This window comes from Caretta caretta, chromosome 3 (genome assembly GCF_965140235.1).
Source record: "Caretta caretta isolate rCarCar2 chromosome 3, rCarCar1.hap1, whole genome shotgun sequence".
Classification (NCBI taxonomy): Eukaryota; Metazoa; Chordata; order Testudines; family Cheloniidae; genus Caretta; species Caretta caretta.
Genome location: NC_134208.1, coordinates 151884836 through 151909835, shown reverse-complemented (window position 1 = coordinate 151909835; position 25000 = coordinate 151884836). Strand labels below are relative to the sequence as shown.

The following is a 25000-nucleotide window of genomic DNA, read 5'->3' as shown; positions in this document are numbered from 1 at the left end:
TTTGAAAATATCTGTCCCTGTAATGTCCATGTCACAACATTAACATAAGGAGTGAGAGAATTCATGACAAGAGATAAGATCACTAGCTCCAATATGAAGTATATAAGTATAAAGGCATAGTTTTGAATAATCTATTTTACACATAATCTATTTTACATATATAAAACCATTGTTTTATTCAATTGTTGTGTCATTAAGATGCAGCGATCACCCTATTATAACCTCACTTTATTTTTTTCCCCTTTTCCCTACCCTCTCCATGGATCACCACCTTGTAGTGGTGGAGAGGCTTGTGTGTCTCAATGACCCCGAGAACAATGCTGCCTGGAGTCATGTACTCCCTCAGGGTCACCTATGGCAGAACAGTCAAGGGTGAGGTTCCAGACAGAGTGTGATCCAAGAAGTCCCTAGCAGCAGAGCAGACGGAGGATAACTGCACAATGGAGATGAAACTGTTGTGTAATGTTACAACAGCTGTGAAGGTGGATGAAGGCTGCAGCAGATAGAGGATCTCCAATCGTCATGGTGTCCATGCCATTGGTTTCAGGTCCTCTATCTGTCAAGGATAGTGTGGTGATTGTTGTGCACCAGTCTCACCACTTTAAAAGAAGTCCCACACAGGCATCTTCCAGTTTTGGGGAAAATAACATTTGCACAAGTCAAAAGTCCAGTGGCGATAGGCAAGTGATGATGGGAACAGGACAGTGAAATCCAGAAGTTCCTAGTCACAGACCCACACACAGGAGGTGGGTGTGTGATACAGTCATCTTGCTCGAGGATTGAGGCAGGTCAAGCATCTCGGCAGCTGCATCCATGACTGAGAAGTCCTTTTTAAGATCCACTCTGCTCACCCCACATGGGGAGGGGGTTAGAAAAGGTACCCTAAAAATTGTCTTGCCTTTGTTTTTCCTGGCTGAACAGCTGCATCCAGCAGGATTACCACCTCAACAATCGAAAATGAAAGAAACTTTTCAACTTTGGAACTTGGAATGTACATACCCTGATGGACAACTCAAACAGTGACCGACCAGAGCGACGTACAGGCATTATTGCTTGTGAATTGAGTTGGTTTAACATCAGTATTGCTGCTTTGTCCGAAACTAGAAGAGCTGATGAAGGACAGGTGAGGGAGGAAAAAGGAGGCTATACTTACTTCTGGAAGGGAAAATCTGTAGATGAACCCCGATTTCATAGAGTGGGTTTTGCTATAAAGAACAAGCTTGAAAGGTGCCTCTCTGAGGTAACAGCTGGCATCAATGAGCAGTTTATGACAGGTTTCAGAGTAGCAGCCGTGTTAGTCTGTATTCGCAAAAAGAAAAGGAGTACGTGTGGCACCTTAGAGACAAACAAATTTATTTGAGCATAAGCTTTCGTGAGCTACAGCTCACTTCATCAAATGCATGGAGCTGTAGCTCACGAAAGCTTATGCTCAAATAAATTTGTTAGTCTCTAAGGTGCCACAAGTACTCCTTTTCTTTTTGAGCACTTTATGACACTCTGAGGCTCACCAAAAATCAACAGGCAACTATTGTGAGCACCTATGCACCAACACTGGATGCTGATGAGAATGTAAAGGAAGATTTTTATTCTCAGTTGGAAACTATTTTATGAGAGACCCCTACGGAAGACAAGATCATCCTTCTGGGGGATTTCAGTGCACGTATTGGACGAGAGTCAGACCTGTGGAAAGGAACAATCAGGAAAGAAGGAGTTGGCAAAAACAATTCAAATGGAATTCTACTCCTGACCAAGTGTGCTGAACATGAATTTATTATTATGAAAACTCTTTTCCGACAAAAGGAAAAGTTCAAAACATCTTGGAGACACCCATGGTCAAAGCGCTGGCATCTCCTCGAGAGTTCGTGCCCGAGATTGTAGTGACGTACTTCTCACAAGAACAATGACAAGTGCTGATGACTGTTGCACTGATCATCGCCTTATTCGATCCACAATGAAAATTAAGATTGCTCCCAAATGGATGCTGCAAAAGAAGCAGGTCAGGCGCAAGTTGAAGGTTCGAGATTGAAGGACCCTATTAAGCATGACCACTTCCAAGCAGTCTTAGAAGAAAAGCTCCCATCAGAGTTTCCAGAAGAAATTGAGGAACATTGGATCCAGTTGAAAGCAGTAATCATTAATGCCTGTGAGGAAACCATAGGCTACCAAACCAGAAAATATTAGAACTGGTTTGACGAGAATGATACTGAAATTGAGCAACTCATCAACGAGAAGAAAATGACATTTCGCACTTGGCAGAACAACATAAATTGTAATATAAAAAGAGAAGCCCATGCCAAGGTGAGGGCAGAAATACAATGTAAAACTAAAGAACAAATGGTGGACTGAGAAAGCGCAAGAACTCCAACATCTCATGGACATCCACAATATATGTGGTTTCTTTAGTGCCACGAAAGCTGTTTATGGGCCAATTTGTCATGGTATGAATCCTCTTCACTCTAAAGATGGAACCACACTTCTGAAGGACAATGAAGCCATCAATGCTCGCTGGAAAAAACATTTTGAAGATCTCCTTAACCGTAATTCTATGGTTACAGATGAAGTCTTTGAGCAAATCCTGCAATGACCATTTCGGGATGAGCTCGGAGACCCTCCCAATTTATATGAGGTACACAATTTCACCAAGCAGATGAAGAACGACAAGGCAGCGGGTCTAGATGGGATCCCTGCTGAAATCTTTAAAAATGGTGGACCAGAGCTAATTTGGCAGCTTTATCTGCTTATCCTTAAAATCTGGATAAAGGAGGAGATTGTCTCCTTCTTCAAGAAAGGGGATAAAGTGGATTATGGAAATTATTGTGGTATCTCCCTCCTAGTCTTTGCAGGCAAAGTTCTGGCGCAGATCCTTGCAACCTGCCTTCTGCCCCTATCAGAAGAAATCTTACTGGAGTCACAGAGTGGTTTCCGACCATACTGTGGAACTGTGAATATGTGCTTCACAGCACGGCAGCTGCAAGAAAAGAGTCAGGAGCAAAACCGACCACTATATATGACTTTTATTGATCTAACTAAAGCCTTTCATTCAGTGAATCGTTGTGCCCTCTGGACTGTACTTTCTAAGATTGGATGTCCTGATAAATACATTGATGTCCTAAAATTGCTTCATGATAACATGAAAGTGACTGTTCTGAGCAGCACTGGCTCCCAGAGTGAACCTTTCAAAGTACAAACAGGGCTGTATCACTGCTCCAACCATGTTTGTGGTTTTTACTGCTGTCATTCTTTAACTAATTTCTGGGAAGTTTACAGCTGGCGTTGAAATCATTTACAGAATGGAGGGAAACCTGTTCAGGCTTAGCAGGCTGAAAGCGAAAAGTAAGATTTCCACAACATCTATTGTAGAACTTCAGTATGCTGATGACAACGCAATCTTTGCCCACTCTGAGGAAGATCTTCAAACTATCTTGAATGTGTTTGCCGATGCTTATGTATGTCTTGGTTTCACTCTTAATATCAAGAAGACTAAAGTGCTCCATCAGCCTTCTCCAAATGAGGTATTACATGCCCCATCTATCAAAATCAATGGGGTAGCACTGGAGAACGTTGATCATTTCCTCTATCTTGGAAGTCATCTTTCATCCAAGGCAGATATTGATCCAGAAATTCAACATCGCCTGAGCTGTGCCAGTGTAGCTTTTTCTCGTTTACGCCACAGGGTTTTTGAAGATCACAACATTCGAACAGACACCAAGCTCCTTATTTATCAAGCCGTTATTCTCCCAGCACTGTTGTATGGGTCCAAAACTTGGAAAACCTATAGACACCACTTGAAAGTCCTTGAGAGGCACCATCAACACTGCCTTCATAAGATTCTGAAGATCAAATGGGAAGACAGGTGCACCAATATTAGTCTTCCGGAAGTAGCAAAGACCACCAGTATCGAGGCAATGATCATCCATCAGCAATTCCCCTGGACTGGTCACATTGTCCGGAATCCAGATCATTGCCTCCCAAAACAGGTTATGTTCTCTCAGCTGAAAAAAGGGTATCGTTTTGGCTTTATTAGCCACCTGAGGACCCATAACTCCCATGGAAGATGATCATACCCGGTAACGAGTGATCGCCCATCATCATCATCATCATCATCTCAACTTTTTGAGAGTATAAACTTTTGAGGTCAGGGACTATGTTTGTATCACACCAAGCACATTTTGAGGACTACCTGAAACAAACAGATAAAATTGCCAACCACAAATTGTACAACCTCTGCTTTTCTCAGAAGGCTGCTTCTAATCTATACATATATGCATACATAGACATATATATTCCGCCCCTGTTCTTACCTGTGCTGGGAAGTGATAAAGGAAGTTAAGCAGCTGGTATCCTGGATCACTAATTTGATAATATGCTGCCCTAATTACACAGTGTAATGAAGACTGTTGCATGCGCAACAAATCTAGCAACCAAAGTTCTACAGGTCCTTTTGCATTCACTGGAGTGTCCAACTGAAAAATTTAATAGAAGTGAAATGTACACAATTATATGTAGCTACCAAATCCCTATTATTTATTACTGTGTTATAAATGTTATAAAGTTATTGTTTTGATTTTAAATATCAATAAACATATTACCAAATATGTAGAATTTATTCTGATCTTTTTTTAAAGAAATCATGTAATTAACTATTAATTCATAATTAACTTAGTTTAACCATCTACTTGTGTGCATTCAGCAAAAGAATGGCTTCTCATATAATAAGGTTACTGAAAAAAATAAACAATGAAACATTTAAAATTAATGATAAATTGAGAAGAAATTAGCAGTATTACTGGAATTTTCTCTCCTTCTCTTGATATGACTGCCATTATGCGATCATAATCCTTTGGGTGAAACTCCACTTCATTTATATTGTCAGATACGGCAGGCATATGTGGCTAGAAGGATAATTTAGAAAGTAATTCAATGTAAACATTTAATATTAACAGACATATAAGAAAACTAACTATTGACTTGATCCTGCAAGGAAGTTCACACACGGAGTTTTATACTGCACAGATTATGTAGCAGGATCATGTCATTATGCACTAAATGTAGAATTTTTAAGTTACTTTCTGTGCGTTTGTTTTACAGTAAAATTTACAGTAAAATCTAAAGTCTGAGAAGCAGCTGAAAATCTTGCTCTGAATGAGGTTTTCAAGAAGAATTTGTTACATTTACAGTTTACTTTGCCTTTGCTTTTTGCATATTTTATTTATTTAAATATTTCTTTCAAAGCTTTTTTTGGTAGCATACTAACTTTAAAATAGTCACTCAAGACTTACCTGAATGGTGTGTGAATCACTTGCTTGTCCAAGAATTTCAAGAAGGGCAGGATCAGAGATAAAGAAGAATCTGGGAAACAGTAGCCTTTTCTTCTCTAAATATCTTAAATATTGTGCAAGATTTTCATTACAAAATGTATTCTACATGAAATTGTGAATCAGACTGTGAAATATTACATCATTTAAAAAAACCCACCATTTTCTTCATCCTTCCTAAACCTATCACTCTAACACTCAATTTAGAAAAAGATTTAAACAAATGCTTGAGTATACCTCTATTCAGGATAGCACTTTAAGCATATGCTTAATTTAAAGCTCATAGTTAAGTGCTGTCCTGAATAGGGCAGCTTTCACAAATCAGGGCTTAAAATATCAAAAGCCATAGCTCACTGCCACAATACTATGTGCCAGGGTGAACTGTTTTAAAGCAAAGTAATTTAAATCACCAATTATAATCATGATTTAAATTGGCTATTAGGAAATATTGATTTAAATTATTTATTTTAATCCTGTTTTGCATTTTTACTTTTTAGTTATTTTCCTAAAGAAAGGATTATTCTTATTGGTTGGCAACCATTAAAACATGTTGATATGCAACTAAATACAGCCTTTGCACTAAATTGGTGCTTTTTTTTTTGCTAACCAGGAGGATATTATATTTTTATACACTTATTTAGCAATTATAGAGTTTAACATACATTTATTCAGATTCTTAATATTTACCGTTTTTATTATGTTAGAAAATGGCAAATGACACATTTGTTATTTACTAGATTAATTTTTTACTCGTGATTTGTGTCAAGCTGTGTTTGGATGCAAACGGAAGTTCCATTAATTTTTTAAAAAACAGCATTTAAAATTGTTTTTATCAGTTGAATAAAACTACCTTAAATGTGCTAGATAGATTAGAAACCAGTAAGTTATCAAAACTTGTTTTGTTTTTTAAACTGATTTATTAAACAAAGGAAGTATTATCTGTAGTAAGTGAATTGAACTGATTCCTTCGGGTCAGCCGGTCATTCAAGACTTTAGAACTAGTAGATCTCATACTCTCACACTTCCATGCACAGTTCAGAAGAGAAAAACAAGTTTTCCTGCTTTTTCAACACCCAATCAGTTTCTCATCTTTGAACTAGTCATTGAACTGAACTAGTTGAAAAAAACTGAAATAAAGAAAATATTCTCTCTGTGCCTACAGAAGAAGCTGCTTCTTTCAAAAGCTGGTTTGACACTTCAACAAACTCTGTTTGCAGGTGCTTTGTCAGTGATTTCCATTAGTTCAGTGGTCCGATTTTCTTTAAAATTTCAGCAGCTAACCCATACTGCTTGAATATTATTTTTTATTTAATGTAAATGCTTTTACTATAATCTATTAAGTTTAGGTCTTGATTTAGGTTGACAATTTCAAATTTAATTTTAAATGGGTTTTTTAGAAAGAAAAATGTGTTTCCATTAAAAATAAGATTTAAATTTTTTTCATAATTGAATTTTTTCCACCCTGCTCTGTGCTAATGCCTAGAAAGAAAGATGCTTACCAATAACTGTAATTCTTTGAGTAAATTCTGTTGTACAGATTCTTGTTCTTGGGCACAACTGGACCATCAGGGTATGTCTACACTGCAGTTAAACACCTGCAGCTGGCCTGGGTCAGCTGATTCGGGCTAGTGGGCTCAGGCTGTAAAACTGTGGTGTAGATATTCAGGCTCAGGCTGGAGCCCAGGCTCTGGGACTTTCACCTCTCAAGGGGTCCCAGAGCTTGGGCTCCAGCCCTAACCCAAATGTCTACACCACAATTTTACAGCCCCACAGCCCAAGCCATGAGACCCTGTGTCAGCTGACACGGGCCAGTCATTGGTGTTTAATTACTGTGTAGACATACCCTCTGTGTTGAAGTCAGAAACATATGGAAAGTTGTGGCTATGTCCACACTTGGAACTAGGGGTGTGATTCCCTTCCGACTTTGCAGATGTGTAGACATCCTTGAAGTAGGTTTCATCAAGTCAGCATGTTAAAAATAGTAGTGCAGCTGTGGTAGAATGGGTGGCAGAGGCTAGCCACAAGTATGTACCTACCGCGTCCCGGCAGTGTGCACTTAGAGTGGCTATTCCATGTCACCGCTCACTGCTGCCTGTGATAAAGTGGCTAGGCTATTTTTAGTGGGCTACCTCGATGACATCTAGAGCACGGATGTCTATGCAAGTTGGAAATGTCGCCTTCAACTCCAAATATAGACATACCCCATGACTGCTGGGGTCACACACATGCCTTTCTGGCAACAAAGAATACGTATAACAGGATCACAGGCCCAGTGCAGCAAATCATTTAAACTGAATTCAGGACTTCCACAGCTAATGTCCTGTGTTCATTTAGTTCCTTACATCAGAATCTATGTATGATACTTCAAAGAAGTGGGAAGGCAGTTTGGGTGTCTAAACCTATCTGAATATCTATACTTACTGTAGTAACACTTTCTCCTTTGAATGTTATTAGTACAGATTCCTATTCTTGGGAGATTATCTAGCCACCCAATTGCTGAAGGAGTTTTGAATACAAATAATAAAATGAAGATTGCAATACTGCTCTTCTAGAGACAGACTACAGTATATTAATGTGTGTGACAACCTTATAAAAATAACTTCTACTTTTAACACTTTTAGCTCTTTGATTTGTAATTAAAATAAAACATTACTGACTTTATATAATTGTATAACGTAATCATGTATTCAAAAAAATTTCTTACCCTGTAAGTGATTTCTGACACACCTCCAACTGTTCATGTAAATGAGGCAGAAGCTGTCCCATAGTCTCATCTCCAACACAACAGTTAACAACATTAGGATTTTCGTGAGCTCGTTGCATTATTTTTATCCATGATTTGTCAATGTTCTGAAAACGTTTTGCTTCCTAAGCATAATTTAAATCAACACGGTAACACATTCTTTTGTAAACTGGTATTTAGTTAAGTTTTTACAATATAAATATGAGTAAGTATTATAGATTTACCTGAGGTAATTGCTTTGCAATATCTCCCCCAACAAAAACAGCTTCAAGATAAACCCATAGGTTTTGAACCACCAACCACTCTTCAATGATATCACTGGAGGTGCTCAGTTTGTACACCCAGTTCTGAATATCTTTTTTAAATGGTATATTATATCTAAAACCAGGGATGAAAAATAAGAATAACTTTAAATTAAAGTATAAAGAAAAATATTTATAGAGGGAGTGAAACAAAATATGGATAAATTAGAGAACAAAAATGATCTCTTAAAAACTTGAATAAACAAATTTAATTTTATTCAAATGTATCAAGAGAATAGATTGCTATATGTTTGTGAGCTGAAAGAAGTTATCTGTAGTAACATTATTAATGTACCAACATCTACACAATACAGTAACATTTCATCCACGTTTATTGCTGATTAAGTGTCAATCTAATAACATGTATCAGAGGGGTAGCCGGGTTAGTCTGGATCTGTAAAAGTGGCAAAGAGTCCTGTGGCACCTTATAGACTAACAAACGTATTGGAGCATAAGCTTTCGTGGGTGAATACCCACTTCTGGAGCATAAGCTTTCGTGGGTGAATACCCACTTCGTCGGACAAAGTGGGTATTCACCCACGAAAGTTTATGCTCCAATATGTCTGTTAGTCTAAAAGGTGTCATAGGACTCTTTGCCACTTCGAATAACATGGTTGAAAATTTAATTATGGTGTGTTTATTATCAACATTTACAAAAATTAGCAAATCCACAAAAAGAAAAGGAGTACTTGTGGCACCTTAGAGACTAACCAATTTATTTGAGCATGAGCTTTCGTGACGAAAGCTCATGCTCAAATAAATTGGTTAGTCTCTAAGGTGCCACAAGTACTCCTTTTCTTTTTGCGAATACAGACTAACACGGCTGTTCCTCTGAAACAAATCCACAAAAAATTCACTTAAGAATTACCTGTTACTAAGTAAAGAGCCCAAGATCATTAAACTGTCCTCCATAAGTGTAATAATTTCTGCTGATTCAGCTCCCTTTAACAGTAGCTCTCCTCTCGCTTTAAATGGTGAAAAACTCAAATTCTGGCCTCCCCAACTTTCAATTATCTGAGACAATTTAGCTTCAATATCCTTTTCCTTTATAGCAGATATACAGATATCCTGCAAAGTAAAAAAAAAACAGTTTTTAAATCTTCAGTATCCAGATGTGAAACCTTTCCTAACACAGTAAAAGCTGTGTTATCTGAAAAGCGGGGTGGAGTGGGGAGGGAGAGAGACAAGATGCATCAATGCCCAAAGCCCCTGCAATGGCAGGGAAATGATTAAATGAGATATACACAGATAATCCTAGCAAATGATTCACACCCATATGCTGCACAGGAAGTTGAACCCCACCCACAAAGTTACTAAAAATCTCAACTCTGGGAACATTCCTTCTTAGCCCTACATATGGTGATCAGTTAGACCCTGAGCAGGTGAGCATGAACTAGACAAGCCAAGCACTTGAAATAGAGAATGCTCAGTGCCATCTCAGAGCCCTGGCACATGCTGCCCAGTGTTTCAGCTCCAGCCATGGACATCACTGCCACTTCAGAGGAAGGAGATTAAAAGAATAAATTGGGGAGAATCCCTTCCAGACACCTGCTGGTTGTTGGTGGAAAGCCTGAAGCAAGAGCTTAACGAACATAAAATATAAATGGGAATTGAGCCCCAAGGCTACTGAGTCCTGCCCCCTACCATCACAAGCAACCCTGTCATACAATCACACTCTAAATCTGCCCAGCTCTCTCTTGAAATTAATTAGATTGTTTTCCCCCACAACTCCCAGAACCTCACCCTTCCAATGGTTAGAAACTTTCTAATTTCCAGCCTGAATTTGTTCATGGCCAGTTTATATCCATTTGTTTTGTACCAACATCATTCTTTAGCTTAAATAGCTCTTCACTGTCCCTGGTATTTAACACTTTAATGTATTTATAGAGAGAAATGAATCACATCCCCTCTCAGTGTTCTTTTTGCTAGACTAAACAAGCCAAGTTCTTCCAGTTTCTTCTCATAAAATAGATCATCCATTCCCCAGTCATCCTCATAGCATTTCTCTGTACCTGTTCCAGTTTGAATTCATCTTTCTTGAACATGGGTGACCAGAATTGTACACAGTATTCCAAACAAGAACTTACCTTACCAGTGCCCTGTGCCTTTTTTCACAGCCACATCTCATTAATAGCTCACAGTCATCCTCTGATCACCCACACAGACAGATCTCTGTCCTCCTCTATAGCTTCCAACTGATGAGCACTTAGATTGTAGCAGAAATTCCTATTAGATTCTAAGTGCATGACCTTGCACTTTGTACTATTGAATTTCATCCCATTTCTGTGACTCCAGTCTCCAAGATTATCCAGATCTTCCTGTATAATGCTCCAATTCTCTTCTGTATTGATAATATCTCCCAACTTTTTGTCCTTGGCAAATTTCATTAGCACATTCCTACTCTGTGTGCCAAGGTCATTAATAAAAAGATTGAATAAGAATGGTCTCAAGACCAATCCCTGAGAAACTACACTAGTAATCTCCTTACAGTCTGATAATTCACTTATAGCATAACCCATTGCTTTCTCCTCCTTATCAAATTCCTTATCCACCTTACAGTGCTGTATTAATCCACATCTTCCCTAATTTAACTATTAATTTTCCATGAGGTACCATGTGAAATACTTTACTGAAATTCAAATATATTAGATTCACTACACTTCCCATATCTAAAAAATCAATTATTTTCCCAAAGAAAGAAATCAGGTTATTCTGAAATGATATACCTTTCGTAAATCTCTGTTGCACTACATCCCTTTTACCAATTACCTCCATAAGTTTAATTTTTATTTCCTTCACCGTTTGTTCTAAAGCCTTGCATGCTACTGAGGTCAGAATAAGAGATCTGTAATTGTCCAGATCACCTTTTTTCCCTTTTCTTAAATATAGATAAAATGATAGCTAATCTCAGTCATATTGTACTACCACTGAAAACACAGATGTATTAGCAAAAAGAAAAGGAGTACTTGTGGCACCTTAGAGACTAACCAATTTATTTGAGCATAAGCTTTCGTGAGCTACAGCTCACTTCATCAGATGCATACTGTGGAAAGTGTAGAAGATCTTTTTATATACACACAAAGCATGAAAAAATACCTCCTCCCACCCCACTCTCCTGCTGGTAATAGCCTATCTAAAGTGATCACTCTCCTTACAATGTGTATGATAATCAAGTCGGGCCATTTCCAGCACAAATCCAGGTTTTCTCACACCCAGAATCACAGTCGATGAATCTGGTTTTGATTATCCTTCCATTTAAATTTAAAATGAAGGAACTCATGATCACTTGATCTAAGGGTTATTTTCTACAACCAGCTCTTCTATGATGTCCTCTCTATTTTCCAAAACCAAGTCTAAAATTGCATCACCTCTTGTTGGTTTGGTTACAGTTTGATGTAGAAAATTGTCTTCTATCACATCCAGGAATAACTGAGCCCTATCAGTATTAGTAACATTTATTCTCCAATCTATACTCAGGAAGTTAAAGTCTTCCATTACAAATCAATTCCCAATAGTAATAATATTAAAGAGATCTCTATCCATATCGAAGTCTGACCCTGGGGGCTACAGCAGACCTCTAACACTATCCCAACAAAACCTCTTTTACAATCCTTCTCCAAAGTGATTTTGAGCCAAACAGATCCAGTTTTGTCCATACTATCACTTCTTGTTTCTTTACACTTTACCACTTTGTCAATGTACAATGCTGTCCCACCACCTTTATCATTATCGCTAATCTCTCCTACATAGCATATACCTGTCAATACCTGTATTCCAGTCATGAGTGCTATTCCACCATGCTTCTGTAATCCTACTTAGGGCTGTTGATTAATCACAGTTAACTCAAGGAATTAACTCAAAAAATTAATTGCAATTAAAAAAAATTAATCACAGTTTTAATCGCACTGTTAAACAATAGAAAACCAATGAAAATGTATTAAATATTTTTGGATGCTTTCTACATTTTCAAATATATTGATTTCAATTACAACACAGAATACAAATATTTGCACTGTAAAAATGATAAAAGAATCAGTATTTTTCAGTTCACCTCACACGAGTACTCTAGTGCAATCTCTTTTTCATAAAAGTATAACTTATAAATGTAGACTTTTTTTGTTACATAACTGCACTCAAAAAACAAACAATGCAAAATTTTAAAGCCTACAAGTTCACCCAGTCCTTTTTCTCATTCAGCCAATCACTAAGACAAACAACTTTGTTTACATTTGCAGGAGATAATGATGCAGATACAGGTAAGTAACCGTTTTCATGTTCTCTCCACAGGTACTAATGCGGAGAGTGGACTAGATGATACATCTGAGGGAAGGGAACAGAAGAAGACTGCGCTGATTGGAAGGCATGAGATGCACTGTCCTAGGGTTGGAGGTTCCATGACCACCGCTCCCAAGAGAAGGAGGTGGGTGGTGGTGGTCGGGGACTCTCTCCTCAGGGGGACTGAGTCATCTATCTGCCACCCCGACCAGGAAAACCGAGAAGTCTGCTGCTTGCCAGGAGCTAGGATTCACGATGTGACAGAGAGACTGCTGAGACTCATCAAGCCCTTGGATCGCTACCCCTTCCTGCTTCTCCACGTGGGCACCAATGATACTGCCAAGAATGACCTTGAGTGGATCACTGCAGACTACGTGGCTCTGGGAAGAAGGATAAAGGAGCTTGAGGTGCAAGTGGTGTTCTCATCCATCCTCCCCGTGGAAGGAAAAGGCCTGGGTAGAAACCGTCGAATCGTGGAAGTCAACGAATGGCTACACAGGTGGTGTCGGAGAGAAGGCTTTTGATTCTTTGACCATGGGATGGTGTTCCAAGAAGGAGGAGTGCTAGGCAGAGACGGCCTCCACCCAACGAAGAGAGGGAAGAGCATCTTCACAAACAGGCTGGCTAACCTAGTGAGGAGGACTTTAAACTAGGTTCACCGGGGGAAGGAGACCAAAGCCCTGAGGTAAGTGGGGAAGTGGGATACCAGGAGGAAGCATGAGCAGGAGCGCGCGAGAGAGCAGGGCTCCTGCCTCAAACTGAGAAAGAGGGACGATCAGCGAGTTATCTCAAGTGCCTATACACAAATGCAAGAAGCCTGGGAAACAAGCAGGGAGAACTGGAAATCCTGGCACAGTCAAGGAATTATGATGTGATTGGAATAACAGAGACTTGGTGGGATAACTCACATGACTGGAGTACTGTCATGGATGGATATAAATTGTTCAGGAGGGACAGGCAGGGCAGAAAAGGTGTGGGAGTTGCATTGTATGTAAGGGAGCAGTATGACTGCTCAGAGCTCAAGTATGAAACTGTAGAAAAACCTGAGTGTCTCTGGATTAAGTTTAGAAGTGTGAGCAACAGGGGTGATGTCGTGGTGGGAGTCTGCTATAGACCACCAGACCAGGGGGATGAGGTGGACGAGGCTTTCTTCCGGCAACTCACGGAAGTTACTAGATCGCAGGCCCTGGTTCTCATGGGAGTCTTCAATCACCCTGATATCTGCTGGGAGAGCAATACAGCGGTGCACAGACAATCCAGGAAGTTTTTGGAAAGTGTAGGAGACAATTTCGTGGTGCAAGTGCTGGAGGAACCAACTAGGGGCAGAGCTCTTCTTGACCTGCTGCTCACAAATCGGGAAGAATTAGTAGGGGAAGCTAAAGTGGATGGGAACCTGGGAGGCAGTGACCATGAGATGGTCAAGTTCAGGATCCTGACACAGGGAAGAAAGGAGAGCAGCAGAATACGGACCCTGGAATTCAGAAAAGCAGACTTTGACTCCCTCAGGGAACTGATGGGCAGGATCCCCTGGGAGAATAACATGAGGGGGAAAGGAGTCCAGGAGAGCTGGCTGTATTTTAAAGAATCCTTATTGAGGTTACAGGGACAAACCATCCCGATGTGTCGAAAGAATAGCAAATATGGCAGGCGACCAGTTTGGCTTAACAGTGAAATCCTTGCTGATCTTAAACTCAAAAAAGAAGCTTTCAAGAAGTGGAAGATTGGACAAATGACCAGGGATGAGTATAAAAATATTGCTCGGGCATGCAGGAGTGAAATCAGGAAGGCCAAATCACACCTGGAGTTGCAGCTAGCAAGAGATGTTGGGAGTAACAAGAAGGGTTTCTTCAGGTATGTTAGCAACAAGAAGAAAGTCAAGGAAAGTGTGGGCCCCTTACTGAATGAGGGAGGCAACCTAGTGACAGAGGATGTGGAAAAAGCTAATGTACTCAATGCTTTTTTTGCCTCTGTCTTCACGAACAAGGTCAGCTCCCAGACTACGGCACTGGGCAGCACACAGCGTGGGGAGGAAGTGACCAGCCCTCTGTGGAGAAAGAAGTGGTTCCAAACTATTTAAAAAAGCTGGACGAGCACAAGTCCATGGGGCCGGATGCGCTGCATCCGAGAGTGCTAAAGGAGTTGGCGGATGTGATTGCAGAGCCATTGGCCATTATCTTTGAAAACTCATGGCGATCGGGGGAAGTCCCGGACGACTGGAAAAAGGCTAATGTAATGTCCATCTTTAAAAAAGGGAAGGAGGAGGATCCTGGGAACTACAGGCCAGTCAGCCTCACCTCAGTCCCTGGAAAAATCATGGAGCAGGTCCTCAAGGAATCATTTCTGAAGCACTTAGAGGAGAGGGAAGTGATCAGGAATAGTCAGCATGGATTCACAAAGGGCAAGTCATGCCTGACTAATCTAATTGCCTTCTATGATGAGATAACTGGCTCTGTGGATGAGGGGAAAGCAGTGGACGTGTTGTTCCTTGACTTTAGCAAAGCTTTTGACACGGTCTCCCACAGTATTCTTGCCAACAAGTTAAAGAAGTATGGGCTGGATAAATGGACTATAAGGTGGATAGAAAGTTGGCTAGATTGTCGGGCTCAACGGGTAGTGATCAATGGCTCCATGTCTAGTTGGCAGCCGGTATCAAGTGGAGTGCCCCAAGGGTTGGTCCTCGGGCCGGTTTTCTTCAATATCTTCATAAATGATCTGGGGGATGGTGTGGATTGCACCCTCAGCAAGTCTGCAGATGACACTAAACTGGGAGGAGATGTAGATACGGTGGCAGGTAGGGATAGGATACAGAGGGACCTAGACAAATTAGAGGATTGGGCCAAAAGAAATCTGATGAGGTTCAACAAGGACAAGTGCAGAGTCCTGCACTTAGGACAGAAGAATCCCATGCACCGCTACAGACTAAGGACCGAATGGCTAGGCAGCAGTTCTCCAGAAAAGGACCTAGGGGTTACAGTGGATGAGAAGCTGGATATGAGTTAACAGTGTGCCCTTGTTGCCAAGAAGGCCAATGGCATTTTGAGATGTATAAGTAGGGGCATTGCCAGCAGATCGAGCGACGTGATCGTTCCCCTCTATTGGACATTGGTGAGGCCTCATCTGGAGTACTGTGTCCAGTTTTGGGCCCCACACTACAAGAAGGATGTGGAAAAATTGGAGAGAGTCCAGCAGAGAGCAACAAAAATGATTAGGGGACTGGAACACATGATTTATGAGGAGAGGCTGAGGGAACTGGGATTGTTTAGTCTGCGGAAGAGAAGAATGAGGGGGGATTTGATAGCTGCTTTCAACTACCTGAAAGGGGTTCCAAAGAGGTTCTGTTCTCAGTGGTAGCTGATGACAGAACAAGGAATAATGGTCTCAAGTTGCAGTGGGGGAGGTTTAGGTTGGATATTAGGAAAAACTTTTTCACTGCGAGGGTGGTGAAACACTGGAATGTGTTACCTAGGGAGGTGGTGGAATCTCCTTCCTTAGAAGTTTTTAAGGTCTGGCTTGACAAAGCCCTGGCTGGGATGACTTAGTTGGGGATTGGTCCTGCTTTGAGGAGGGGGTTGGACTGGATGACCTCCTGAGATCCCTTCCAACCCTGATATTCTATGATTCTATGCCCACTTCTTATTTACAATGTCACCTGAAAGTGAGAACAGGCATTCGCATGGCACTTTTGTAGCCAGCATTTCAAGGTATCTACATGCCAGGTATGCTAAACATTCATATGCCCCTTCATGTTTTGGCCAGCATTCCAGAGGACATGGCTCCTTTTGGAGCTCTTATAGGATTTTAATTAAGTACCATGTTTTGTTTGCATTTCTTTTACCCCTTCTCCAATATACACTGCACACGTCCTGAGAAAATGCACATTCCTTCCATAGTTTAACCTCCATAACATTATATTAGCCATATTAATTTTACACAAGGTGTAACCGCCTCCCCCGTGCCCACAGAGTTTTCATACACTCACACTAAAGCGACAGTCCGATCCCTAAGACCCACCCCAAGGCTCAGTGTTCCCATCATTGTTCCCCTTTTTCCAGTGCACACATACAAAATTTTCTTTTGAATAACATCCCTTGCACAGCGATTACTTTTTTCTACACAACTGTACCCCGTTTATACTTCCATCTTGTACAACTAGAGACAGCCAGGGGCAGCCAAGTTAAGTTTTAATAGAAACCCCTTACATTCCTTTCGTAATTTTGATTACATTACCCAATAGTTAAATAATTTTGAACAGATTTTTTTTTGCCTGCTGCCTGCAGCAGTCCCTTAAAGACCATTTCTGTGGGAAAAGGGCCCATTTTCCCTCAGAATAGCTGTAAAGGCTTCTGGGGACAGAAGCATAGTGAGTGGTGGTAGTAGCCACTCTACCTGACCCATTTGTATAATTTAATTACCAAGCTTCCATCCATCTGTGACTGCACAGAGTTGCACATACAGTTACATTTATATAACTGGATTTTATTATTAAACCAAAAACTTCCTTTTTGTAACACCACAACTGTTACCCTTTTAATATTTTTACAATAGTTACCTTTTACCATTTTTACAACTTTCAAATGTTTACTTTTCTCCAAACCCTGTATTATCAATTTTTGTAAAAGGTATTTGTAACTTTTCACTTACTTCTTTAAATCACTTACTCCTACATTTAGTTCTTTAAGGTAGTGCAATTTGTTTGTAACAACTTAGCCACCAAGTACAATTTTTGCCACACAGCTGCCTTAACCTGTGCTGTCTTTACCTTGAGACTGTTCAAAAAGGCAGTAAAACATTTGTCTCTATGGATGCCCATGGATCTTTTACTCCAAAAAATTTCAGAGGAATGCAGCAGACCTCTGTCATACTTTGTTCAAAAAACCAAAAACATTTTACATAAGTATTCAAAGTACCCTCCATTAAAACTTTAGAAAAACAAAAGTGTGGAAAGGCAGGGGGAGAGGAGGAGGAAGAGGTGGAAAGAAACCAATTAACCCTGTGAGGTCAGTTTAAAGTACAGGCTACTAGCAGCAAATTAAGTAAACTGAGAGAAGAAAGAAAAGAATATAGTTAGCTTTGAGCCAAGAGTAGGCTCCCTGGGTTGAAACAGTTGGGAACCCTTACCCCCAGGTTCTTATTCTAGCTCTGGGAGAAGAGTGGGGGTTGTTACCTACTCCTGAAAACCCTGCCATTTTTCACTTGGAAATCTTCCCCCCTTTCCCCCACTCCACTCTCCCAGGAGTTATGGTGTAATGGGAGGAAAAAGTGTACATGGATGACCAGGTTACTGCTTTGCAAATGTCCAGGATAGGAATCTGTGTTAGGAATGCCATTGAGGACACTTGCAATCTTACGGAGTTGTCCGTCAGTTTGTCTGGCAGCCTGTCAGATCATAACATGCAGATACAAGAAGTTATCCAAGATTAAATTTTCTGCCTGGAGATTGGAAGACTTTTCATTCTGTCCCCTCAGGCCACAGACAGTTGAGTGGACTGTTTGGCCCTGTCTATGTAGAACAACAGTGCTCGTCTAACATCCAATGTGTGTAGCCACTGCTTGTCTGTATTTGCAGGTGGCTTTGGGTAAAAAAAAGTAAGTACATTGATATGAAAATTTGAAACTTAGAGAGAAACCTCGGATGAGGGTGTAAATACACTGCATCTTTAAAGAAGACTGTGTACAATGGTTCAGATGTGAGGGTGCACAGTTCAGAGATCCTTCTGGTAGAAGTAACAGCAATTAGGAAAACCATATTCCACGAAAGGTGTAGAAAGGAGCACATTGCTCGAGGCTCAAAATGGTGGTCCCATAAGTTTAGACAAAATTAAGTTCAAGTCCCAAGGAAAAATGTGCTTCTTTAGTTGAGGGTACAATCTTTCCAGGCCTTCAAGGAATGTAATTTGTCATGTCATTAGAAAAAAAAAGAAGAGTTATCCACGTCAGGGTGAAAAGCTGATACTGCTGACAGGTGAACCTTGAAGTAGGAAGTCAGTGAGCCTTGCTGTTTCAGGTACATCAGATAATCAAGCATTTGTTGGATGGACAAATGCATTGGTGAGACTCTGGTTTGACAAGCCCAGAGAGACAACGGCTTCCATTTTGACAGATAGGTGACCCTTGTGGAGGGCTTTCTGCTACCTAGTAAGATCTGGCAAACTTGCTCCAAACAAGCCTGCTCTTTGGGATTTCCTGGAGCTTCCAGGCTGTTAAAAGAAGGGATCACAGGTTTGGGTGGAGCAGCCAGCCATGATCCTGAGACATCAATTCCAAATGCAACAGGAGTGAGATTGGAGTCACCACTGAGAGGTCCAGTAGAATGGAGAACCAGTTGGTGGAGCCATGCTGAGGATATTAACAAAACATAGACGTTGGCCTACTTGATCTTTAGTAGGATCTCTGTGTAGGAGTGGGATTGGGGGACAAGCATAATAAAAAGCATTTCCCATCCAGGGTAGCAGGAAAGCATATGTGATGGAATCTGCACTGTAGCCTTGTAGGGAGCAGAATTGGTGACAGAGAATTGGAAAAGGGCCAATCAGCTGCTCCAGGACTGTGCCAATGGGACATCAGGGGTAGAGGCTCAAACTGAGGCTGGGCTTCATGGGTCCTGGGTAAGCAGTTGTTAGCAGGCAGCCCAGTAGAGGGGTGTTGCGAGACTGTGCCTGTGGACCAGGTTTGAGGCCTGTAGGTCATGACACTAACACAGGAGAGACGACTGAGGCCTGGTCTATACTGCCGATTAAATTGATATACGTTACATCATTCAGGGGTCTCAAAAAATCACCCCCCCAGAGCAATGTAGCTTACATCAACCTAACACACAGGAAGGCCCTGGCAGCCACAGTTGCCTCCCGTGTGATTGGTTCTGAGATAGTGTTGGTATGGTGAGGTGCCACAGGTGTGACAGGAGCTCCTTCTGGCTCTGGAGTTGATGGAACCTGCCTATGGACCAGAATCAACGATGCTGTCTTCTGTGGTACTGAAGCAGAGGAGTGCTTAGACTGAGGGCATGTCTACAGTGTAAACTTAAGTCAACCTATGCTAGGTCAATTTACAGCCACTGCAATAATTACTACAGTGGTTCATGTCCACACTGCCCTTCTTCTGTTGGTGGTGTGTGTCCTCACCAGAAACTCTTCCGCTGACTTAAGAGGAGCAGTGTGGGGAGCTGAGAGCCAGGGCTCTCAGCTCTGTGCACAGCTCCCCTCCGATCGCCCATCTCCCCACTCCCCGCCAGCAACAGGACAGCCGACTGGACACTGGGCACAGATCTCCCCTCCGGAAGCCTGGCTCCCCCCACCCTAGGCTCAGATCTCCCCACCAGGAGCCTGGCTGCCCTTCCCCACCCCGAGGTTTTAGATCCCCACTCCCCACTGTGAGCACAGCAGCAGACTTCGGGTGTGGAGCTCATCATTAGGCGCAGCTGTGCTCCCAGTGGGGAATGGGGAGCCCAGGGGGGCAGCCAGGCTCCTGGAGGGGAGCAGGGAGCTGAGAGCCCAAGCAGCAGCCTGGATGGGAGCGGGGAGCTAGGAACCTATTTTTAAGAAAGGGAAAAAAAGTGACCCAGGTAACTACAGGCCTGTTAGTTTGACATCTGGAAAATTTTTTGAAGGAGAAAGTAGTTAAGGACATTGAGGTAAATGGTAATTGGGACAAAATAGAACACTGTTTTACAAAAGGTAGATCGTGCCAAACCAACCTGATCTCCTTCTTTGAGAAGATAACAGACTTTTTAGACAAAAGAAACACAGTGGATCTAATTTACCTCGATTTCAGTAAGGCATTTGATACGGTTCCACATGGGGAATTATTAGCTAAATTGGAAAAGATGGGGATCAATATGAAAACTGAAAGGTGGATAAGGAACTGGTTAAAGGGGAGATTACAACAGGTTGTACTGAAAAGTGAACTGTCAGGCTGGAAGGAGTCACTAGTGGAGTTCCTCAGGGATCGGTTTTGAGACCAGTCTTATTCAATCTTTTTATTACTGACCTTGGCACAAAAAGCAGAAATGTGCTAATGAAGTTTGTGGATGACACAAAGCTGGGAGGTATTGCCGATACAGAGAAGGACCGGGATATCATAAAGGAAGATCTGGATGACCTTGTAAACTGGAGTAATAGTAATAGGATGAAATTTAATAGTGAAAAGTGCAAGGTCATGCATTTAGGGATTAATAAAAAGAATTTTTATTATAAGCTGGGGACGCATCAGTTGGAAGTAACAGAGGAGGAGAAGGACCTCGGAGTATTGGTTGATCACAGGATGATGATGAGCCGCCAATGCGATATGGCCATGAAAAAAGCTAATGAGGTCTTGGTATGCATCAGGAGAGGTATTTCCAGTAGAGATAAGGAGGTGTTATACAAGGCACTGGTGAGACCTCATCTGGAATATTGGGTGCAGTTCTGGTCTCCCATGTTTAAGAAGGATGAATTCAAACTGGAACACGTACAGAGAAGGGCTACTAGGATGATCCGAGGAATGGAAAACCTCAAAGGAGACTCAAAGAGCTTGGCTTGTTTAGCCTAACTAAAAGAAGGCAGAGAGGAGATATGATTGCTATCTATAAATATATCAGAGGGATAAATACCATGGAGGGAGACGAATTATTTAAACTCAGTACCAATGTGGACACAAGAACAAATGGATATAAACTGGCCATCAGGAAGTTTAGACTTGAAATTAGATGAAGGTTTCTAACCATCAGAGGAGTGAAGTTCTGGAACAGCCTTCCAAGGGGAGCAGCGGGGGCAAAAAACATATCTGGCTTCAAGAATAAGCTTGATAAGTTTATGGAGGGGATGCTATGATGGGATAGCCTAATTTTGGCAATTAATTGATCTTTGACTATTAGAGGTAAATATGCCCAATGGCCTGTGATGGGACACTAGATAGGGTGGGATCTGAGTTACTACAGAGAATTCTTTCCTGGGTGTCTGGCTGGTGAGTCTTGCCCACATGCTCAGGGTTTAGCTGATCACCATATTTGGGGTCGGGAAGGAATTTTCCTCCAGGGCAGATTTGCAGAGGCCCTGGGGTTTTTTTGCCTTCCTCTGCAGCATGGGGCACAGGTCACTTGCTGGAGGATTCTCTGCACCTTGAAGTCTTTAAACCATGATCTGAGGACTTCAATAGCTCAGACATAGGTTAGAGGTTTGTTACAGGAGTTGGTGGGTGAAATTCTGTGGCCTGCGTTGTGCAGGAGGTCAGACTAGATGATCACAATGGTCCCTTCTGACCTTAAAGTGAACCTGGTTGGCAGCTCAGCTGGAAGTGGGGTCCCGGGAGCAGGGAGTCCTGACAGCAGCCTGAGCTGGGAGCCTGGGTGGCAGCCCTGCCTGAAGTGGAAACCGGGAAGCAATCTGGCTGGGGAACTGGGAGCCAGCTTTCTTGTCAATTTCATGGCTCCAGCAGAGCCGTGAAATTTACAAGAATGACAGCCAATAGATGTAAGTAACACAGTGTGTACAGGAACACTGCATGGCCCTAACTACACTGACATAAGCCCTACGCCTCTCGTGGAGGTAAAGTTATATGTCGGTGTAGTAGGGCACTTAAATCGGCAGGAGCAAGGCTGTAGTATGTACACTAACATAATTAGGTCAACATTAGCTGCCTTACATTGACCTAACGCTTTAGTTTAGACCAGGCCTTAGACTGCACTCTACTCTTATCTCCATGCCTAGCAGACTTCGGTGCCGCGGATCTCTCCCTTTCAGCAGTCTGAGTTTTATGCCTCTTTTTAGGCATTGGGGATGGTGAGTGGTATTGGGACTCAGGTACAGCAGGAGGCACACTCCTTACTGATGTCAAGGGAGTCAGTGCAGAGTCTGACTGACCTGACTCAGATGGAGGTCTCAAAGCCACCTTCATGAGTAGAAGCTTTAGCCTGGCTTCACAATCTTTCTTCATGCGAGGCTTAAAGTCACTTCAAATTTGGCAGCTCTCTCCAATACAAGCTCCCACAGGTACTTTAACTGCAACTTGAGCGCAGGTCGCTCACAAGAACAGCCTTATTTCAGGAAATGTAGGACTTGAAGCCCGGTGATCAAGGCATCCTTCAGCACTGGGTGTCAACTGAAACCCTGAGATGGTAAAAGAACAAACAAACAAAAAAAACCCTAGCTAAATACTAATAACCTTAATAACACAAACTATTTACAATACAAGAGAACAAAGTCTGCTCAGAGAACTTGCAAATGCAAGAAGAGCAGTTCCAGTGACTGTCACAAGCAGTAAGAAGAAACTAAGAGGGCTCTTGGTTGGCTGGTCCCTTTATACCGATGTCAACAGCACACGGCAGCCAGAGGCGACGCATCGGGGGGCATGGAGGGTCAAGTGCACGCCAGCAGCCACCTAGGTGTGGAGCACAAGGGTCAGAGCCAGAGCTGAAGCAGAAGGGGCGGGGCCAGGGGTGCAGCACAGCAGTTGCCTGGGAGAGCACGTGGATGCAGTGGTGGTGGGCTGCCCCCTGCCCAGGCTCGGCTTCCAGAGACAGTGGCCGAGCGAGCCAGAGCCCTCCTCCCTCCAGCATGCTCAGAGTCAGCCCCTGTCTCTCTCCCAGGCAGCTGGCTACAGAGCTTCCAGTATGGAGAGGCACCAGTTGTCTGTGATTGCCGCATAGTGCATTTGAGCTGTGCCAACAGGTATCACTGAAGGAAAAAAGTTCCAGTGACTGCGCAGGTTGTACCCACACTAGAAATGGAATGGACATATGCAATCACTTAAAGAAGAACTGGACAGTTTGAGGGAGTGTTCACCCTGGAGCTGAACAGCTCCTGAGTTCACAATGTTCTCCCTTCTGGCAATTGAGAAGTGTATTGGGCTTCTAAAAGGAGACTGCCCAACCTTGTGCCTCTATAAAGGCTATGGGCCCAAGTATACCTGATTGAGTGGTTCCAAATTGGAGTCTGAAGTTGCCACCACTTGTGAAAGACTTCTAACCCCAATATGACTATCAGAAGTATTAAAGTGAGTGGACAAAGAGAAATTACAAGTACTGTGGGCTCTGTTGATCATGCCTCTAAACAGGAAAAGCTTGCTATCTGGAGAGAAAATTTCTGTGGCTGTGGTGATTGAAGCTATTAAAGCTGTTTGTCATCTTCCATAAAACAATGGAACAGCTGGAAGCAGAAAAGAAATTAGAGTCTCTTGGCTGAAAAAAGTGTTCTGCTTTGTGACCAGTCCAATCAAATGAAGAACAATTTGTCCACTGGTTTAGACTACTGTGGCGAGATAAGGAATAGGAAAACTTTAACTTACCTGAAAATTTTCCTTTCTTCTAGAGGGAAGGGCCATAGATCTATTACAGTGGGGCTCACCCTTGCTGCAGTTCTTTAGAGGAAGGTCCCAGACCTGTTAATCACAGCTTGAAGCGGCTATACTTGCATTATTCAGTCTGAAATACTTCCAAAGTTGCTTTGTAGAGCTAATTCCTTTAAACTTTAATTCTCAGGTTATTAGACAGAAAAAATCATATAAAAACACTTCCTCCAGCAGGGAAAACTTCAAATTTCACCTCAAATATTGGAGGACAGATATATCACGCCTCTAAAGAAAATGGAGCCGAATTTGACAGATTAAGCCTTCCTCAGAACTATAATTCTTTTGTCAGTTGGCTTCGCTCTCTCCAGACTTTCCTGCTAGAATAAAGGAGATTTTGGGTTAAGTTTTCCTGTTCTTCACAGAGAAAGTCCACAGATCCACTGCAATGCGATGTCCAATAACAGTGAATCATTGGGGAGAGAAACAAAGAACGAACGAGGAGGTAGACGTGTCTCTTTTTTAAGGGAGCATAATGTGCAAATCCCTACCTCCAAAGGCAGAGACTGATGAAGCCTACATGTTTAAATGGTTAATCTTAGTGATGGTGTGGAAACACGACCAGGTGGCCACTGGATATCTCTCTCTGTTATATATGAATCTTCAATTACTTTGAATAAATAAGCACAAATTTTCAAGGGGAAAAAAAGATTTCTTCTTTTGAAAGCATCTGAAATGCACCAACTTAGCCAACTAATAAAAAACCTGCAATATTTCTTCTGTTTTTCTTTGCTTGTTTTTCATTTGTTTATGATGGGTATACAGACCAAGAGAAGTAGAGATTTTTCTGAATTGGGTACTACATTCAATGTTGATTTTTAGACCTTTGACATCAAGAGTATGCCAAAAGAGTGGAAGGTTTTTGTTTCACTTTTTGTTTTGTTTTTAAAGGTTTTTTTTATAGGGGGCAAAAGTGATGGGGAAAATAATTTTTTGTAACTGGGTTTATTTTGGGAATAAAGAATTAACTCTCAGTACATCTTTGTCCTCATGAAGAGGTGAACAGCCGCTGTCCCCCAATAAGACCTTAACTTCTGAAAACGCTA

General features: G+C 41.8%; 1 protein-coding gene across 1 annotated transcript in view; it reads right to left on the bottom strand.

Annotated features, from left to right (window-relative positions):
* Positions 1 to 25000, bottom strand: part of DNAH8 (dynein axonemal heavy chain 8) — a 598059-nt gene that overhangs the window by 282244 nt on the left and 290815 nt on the right. The window contains exons 36-41 of the mRNA XM_048843472.2: positions 9229 to 9428; positions 8283 to 8436; positions 8020 to 8183; positions 5280 to 5382; positions 4788 to 4892; positions 4302 to 4463 (exon numbers count right to left, since the gene is read on the bottom strand). Of these exons, the coding sequence (XP_048699429.2) occupies positions 4302 to 4463; positions 4788 to 4892; positions 5280 to 5382; positions 8020 to 8183; positions 8283 to 8436; positions 9229 to 9428 (888 nt within the window). The remainder of the gene's footprint in view (positions 1 to 4301; positions 4464 to 4787; positions 4893 to 5279; positions 5383 to 8019; positions 8184 to 8282; positions 8437 to 9228; positions 9429 to 25000) is intronic.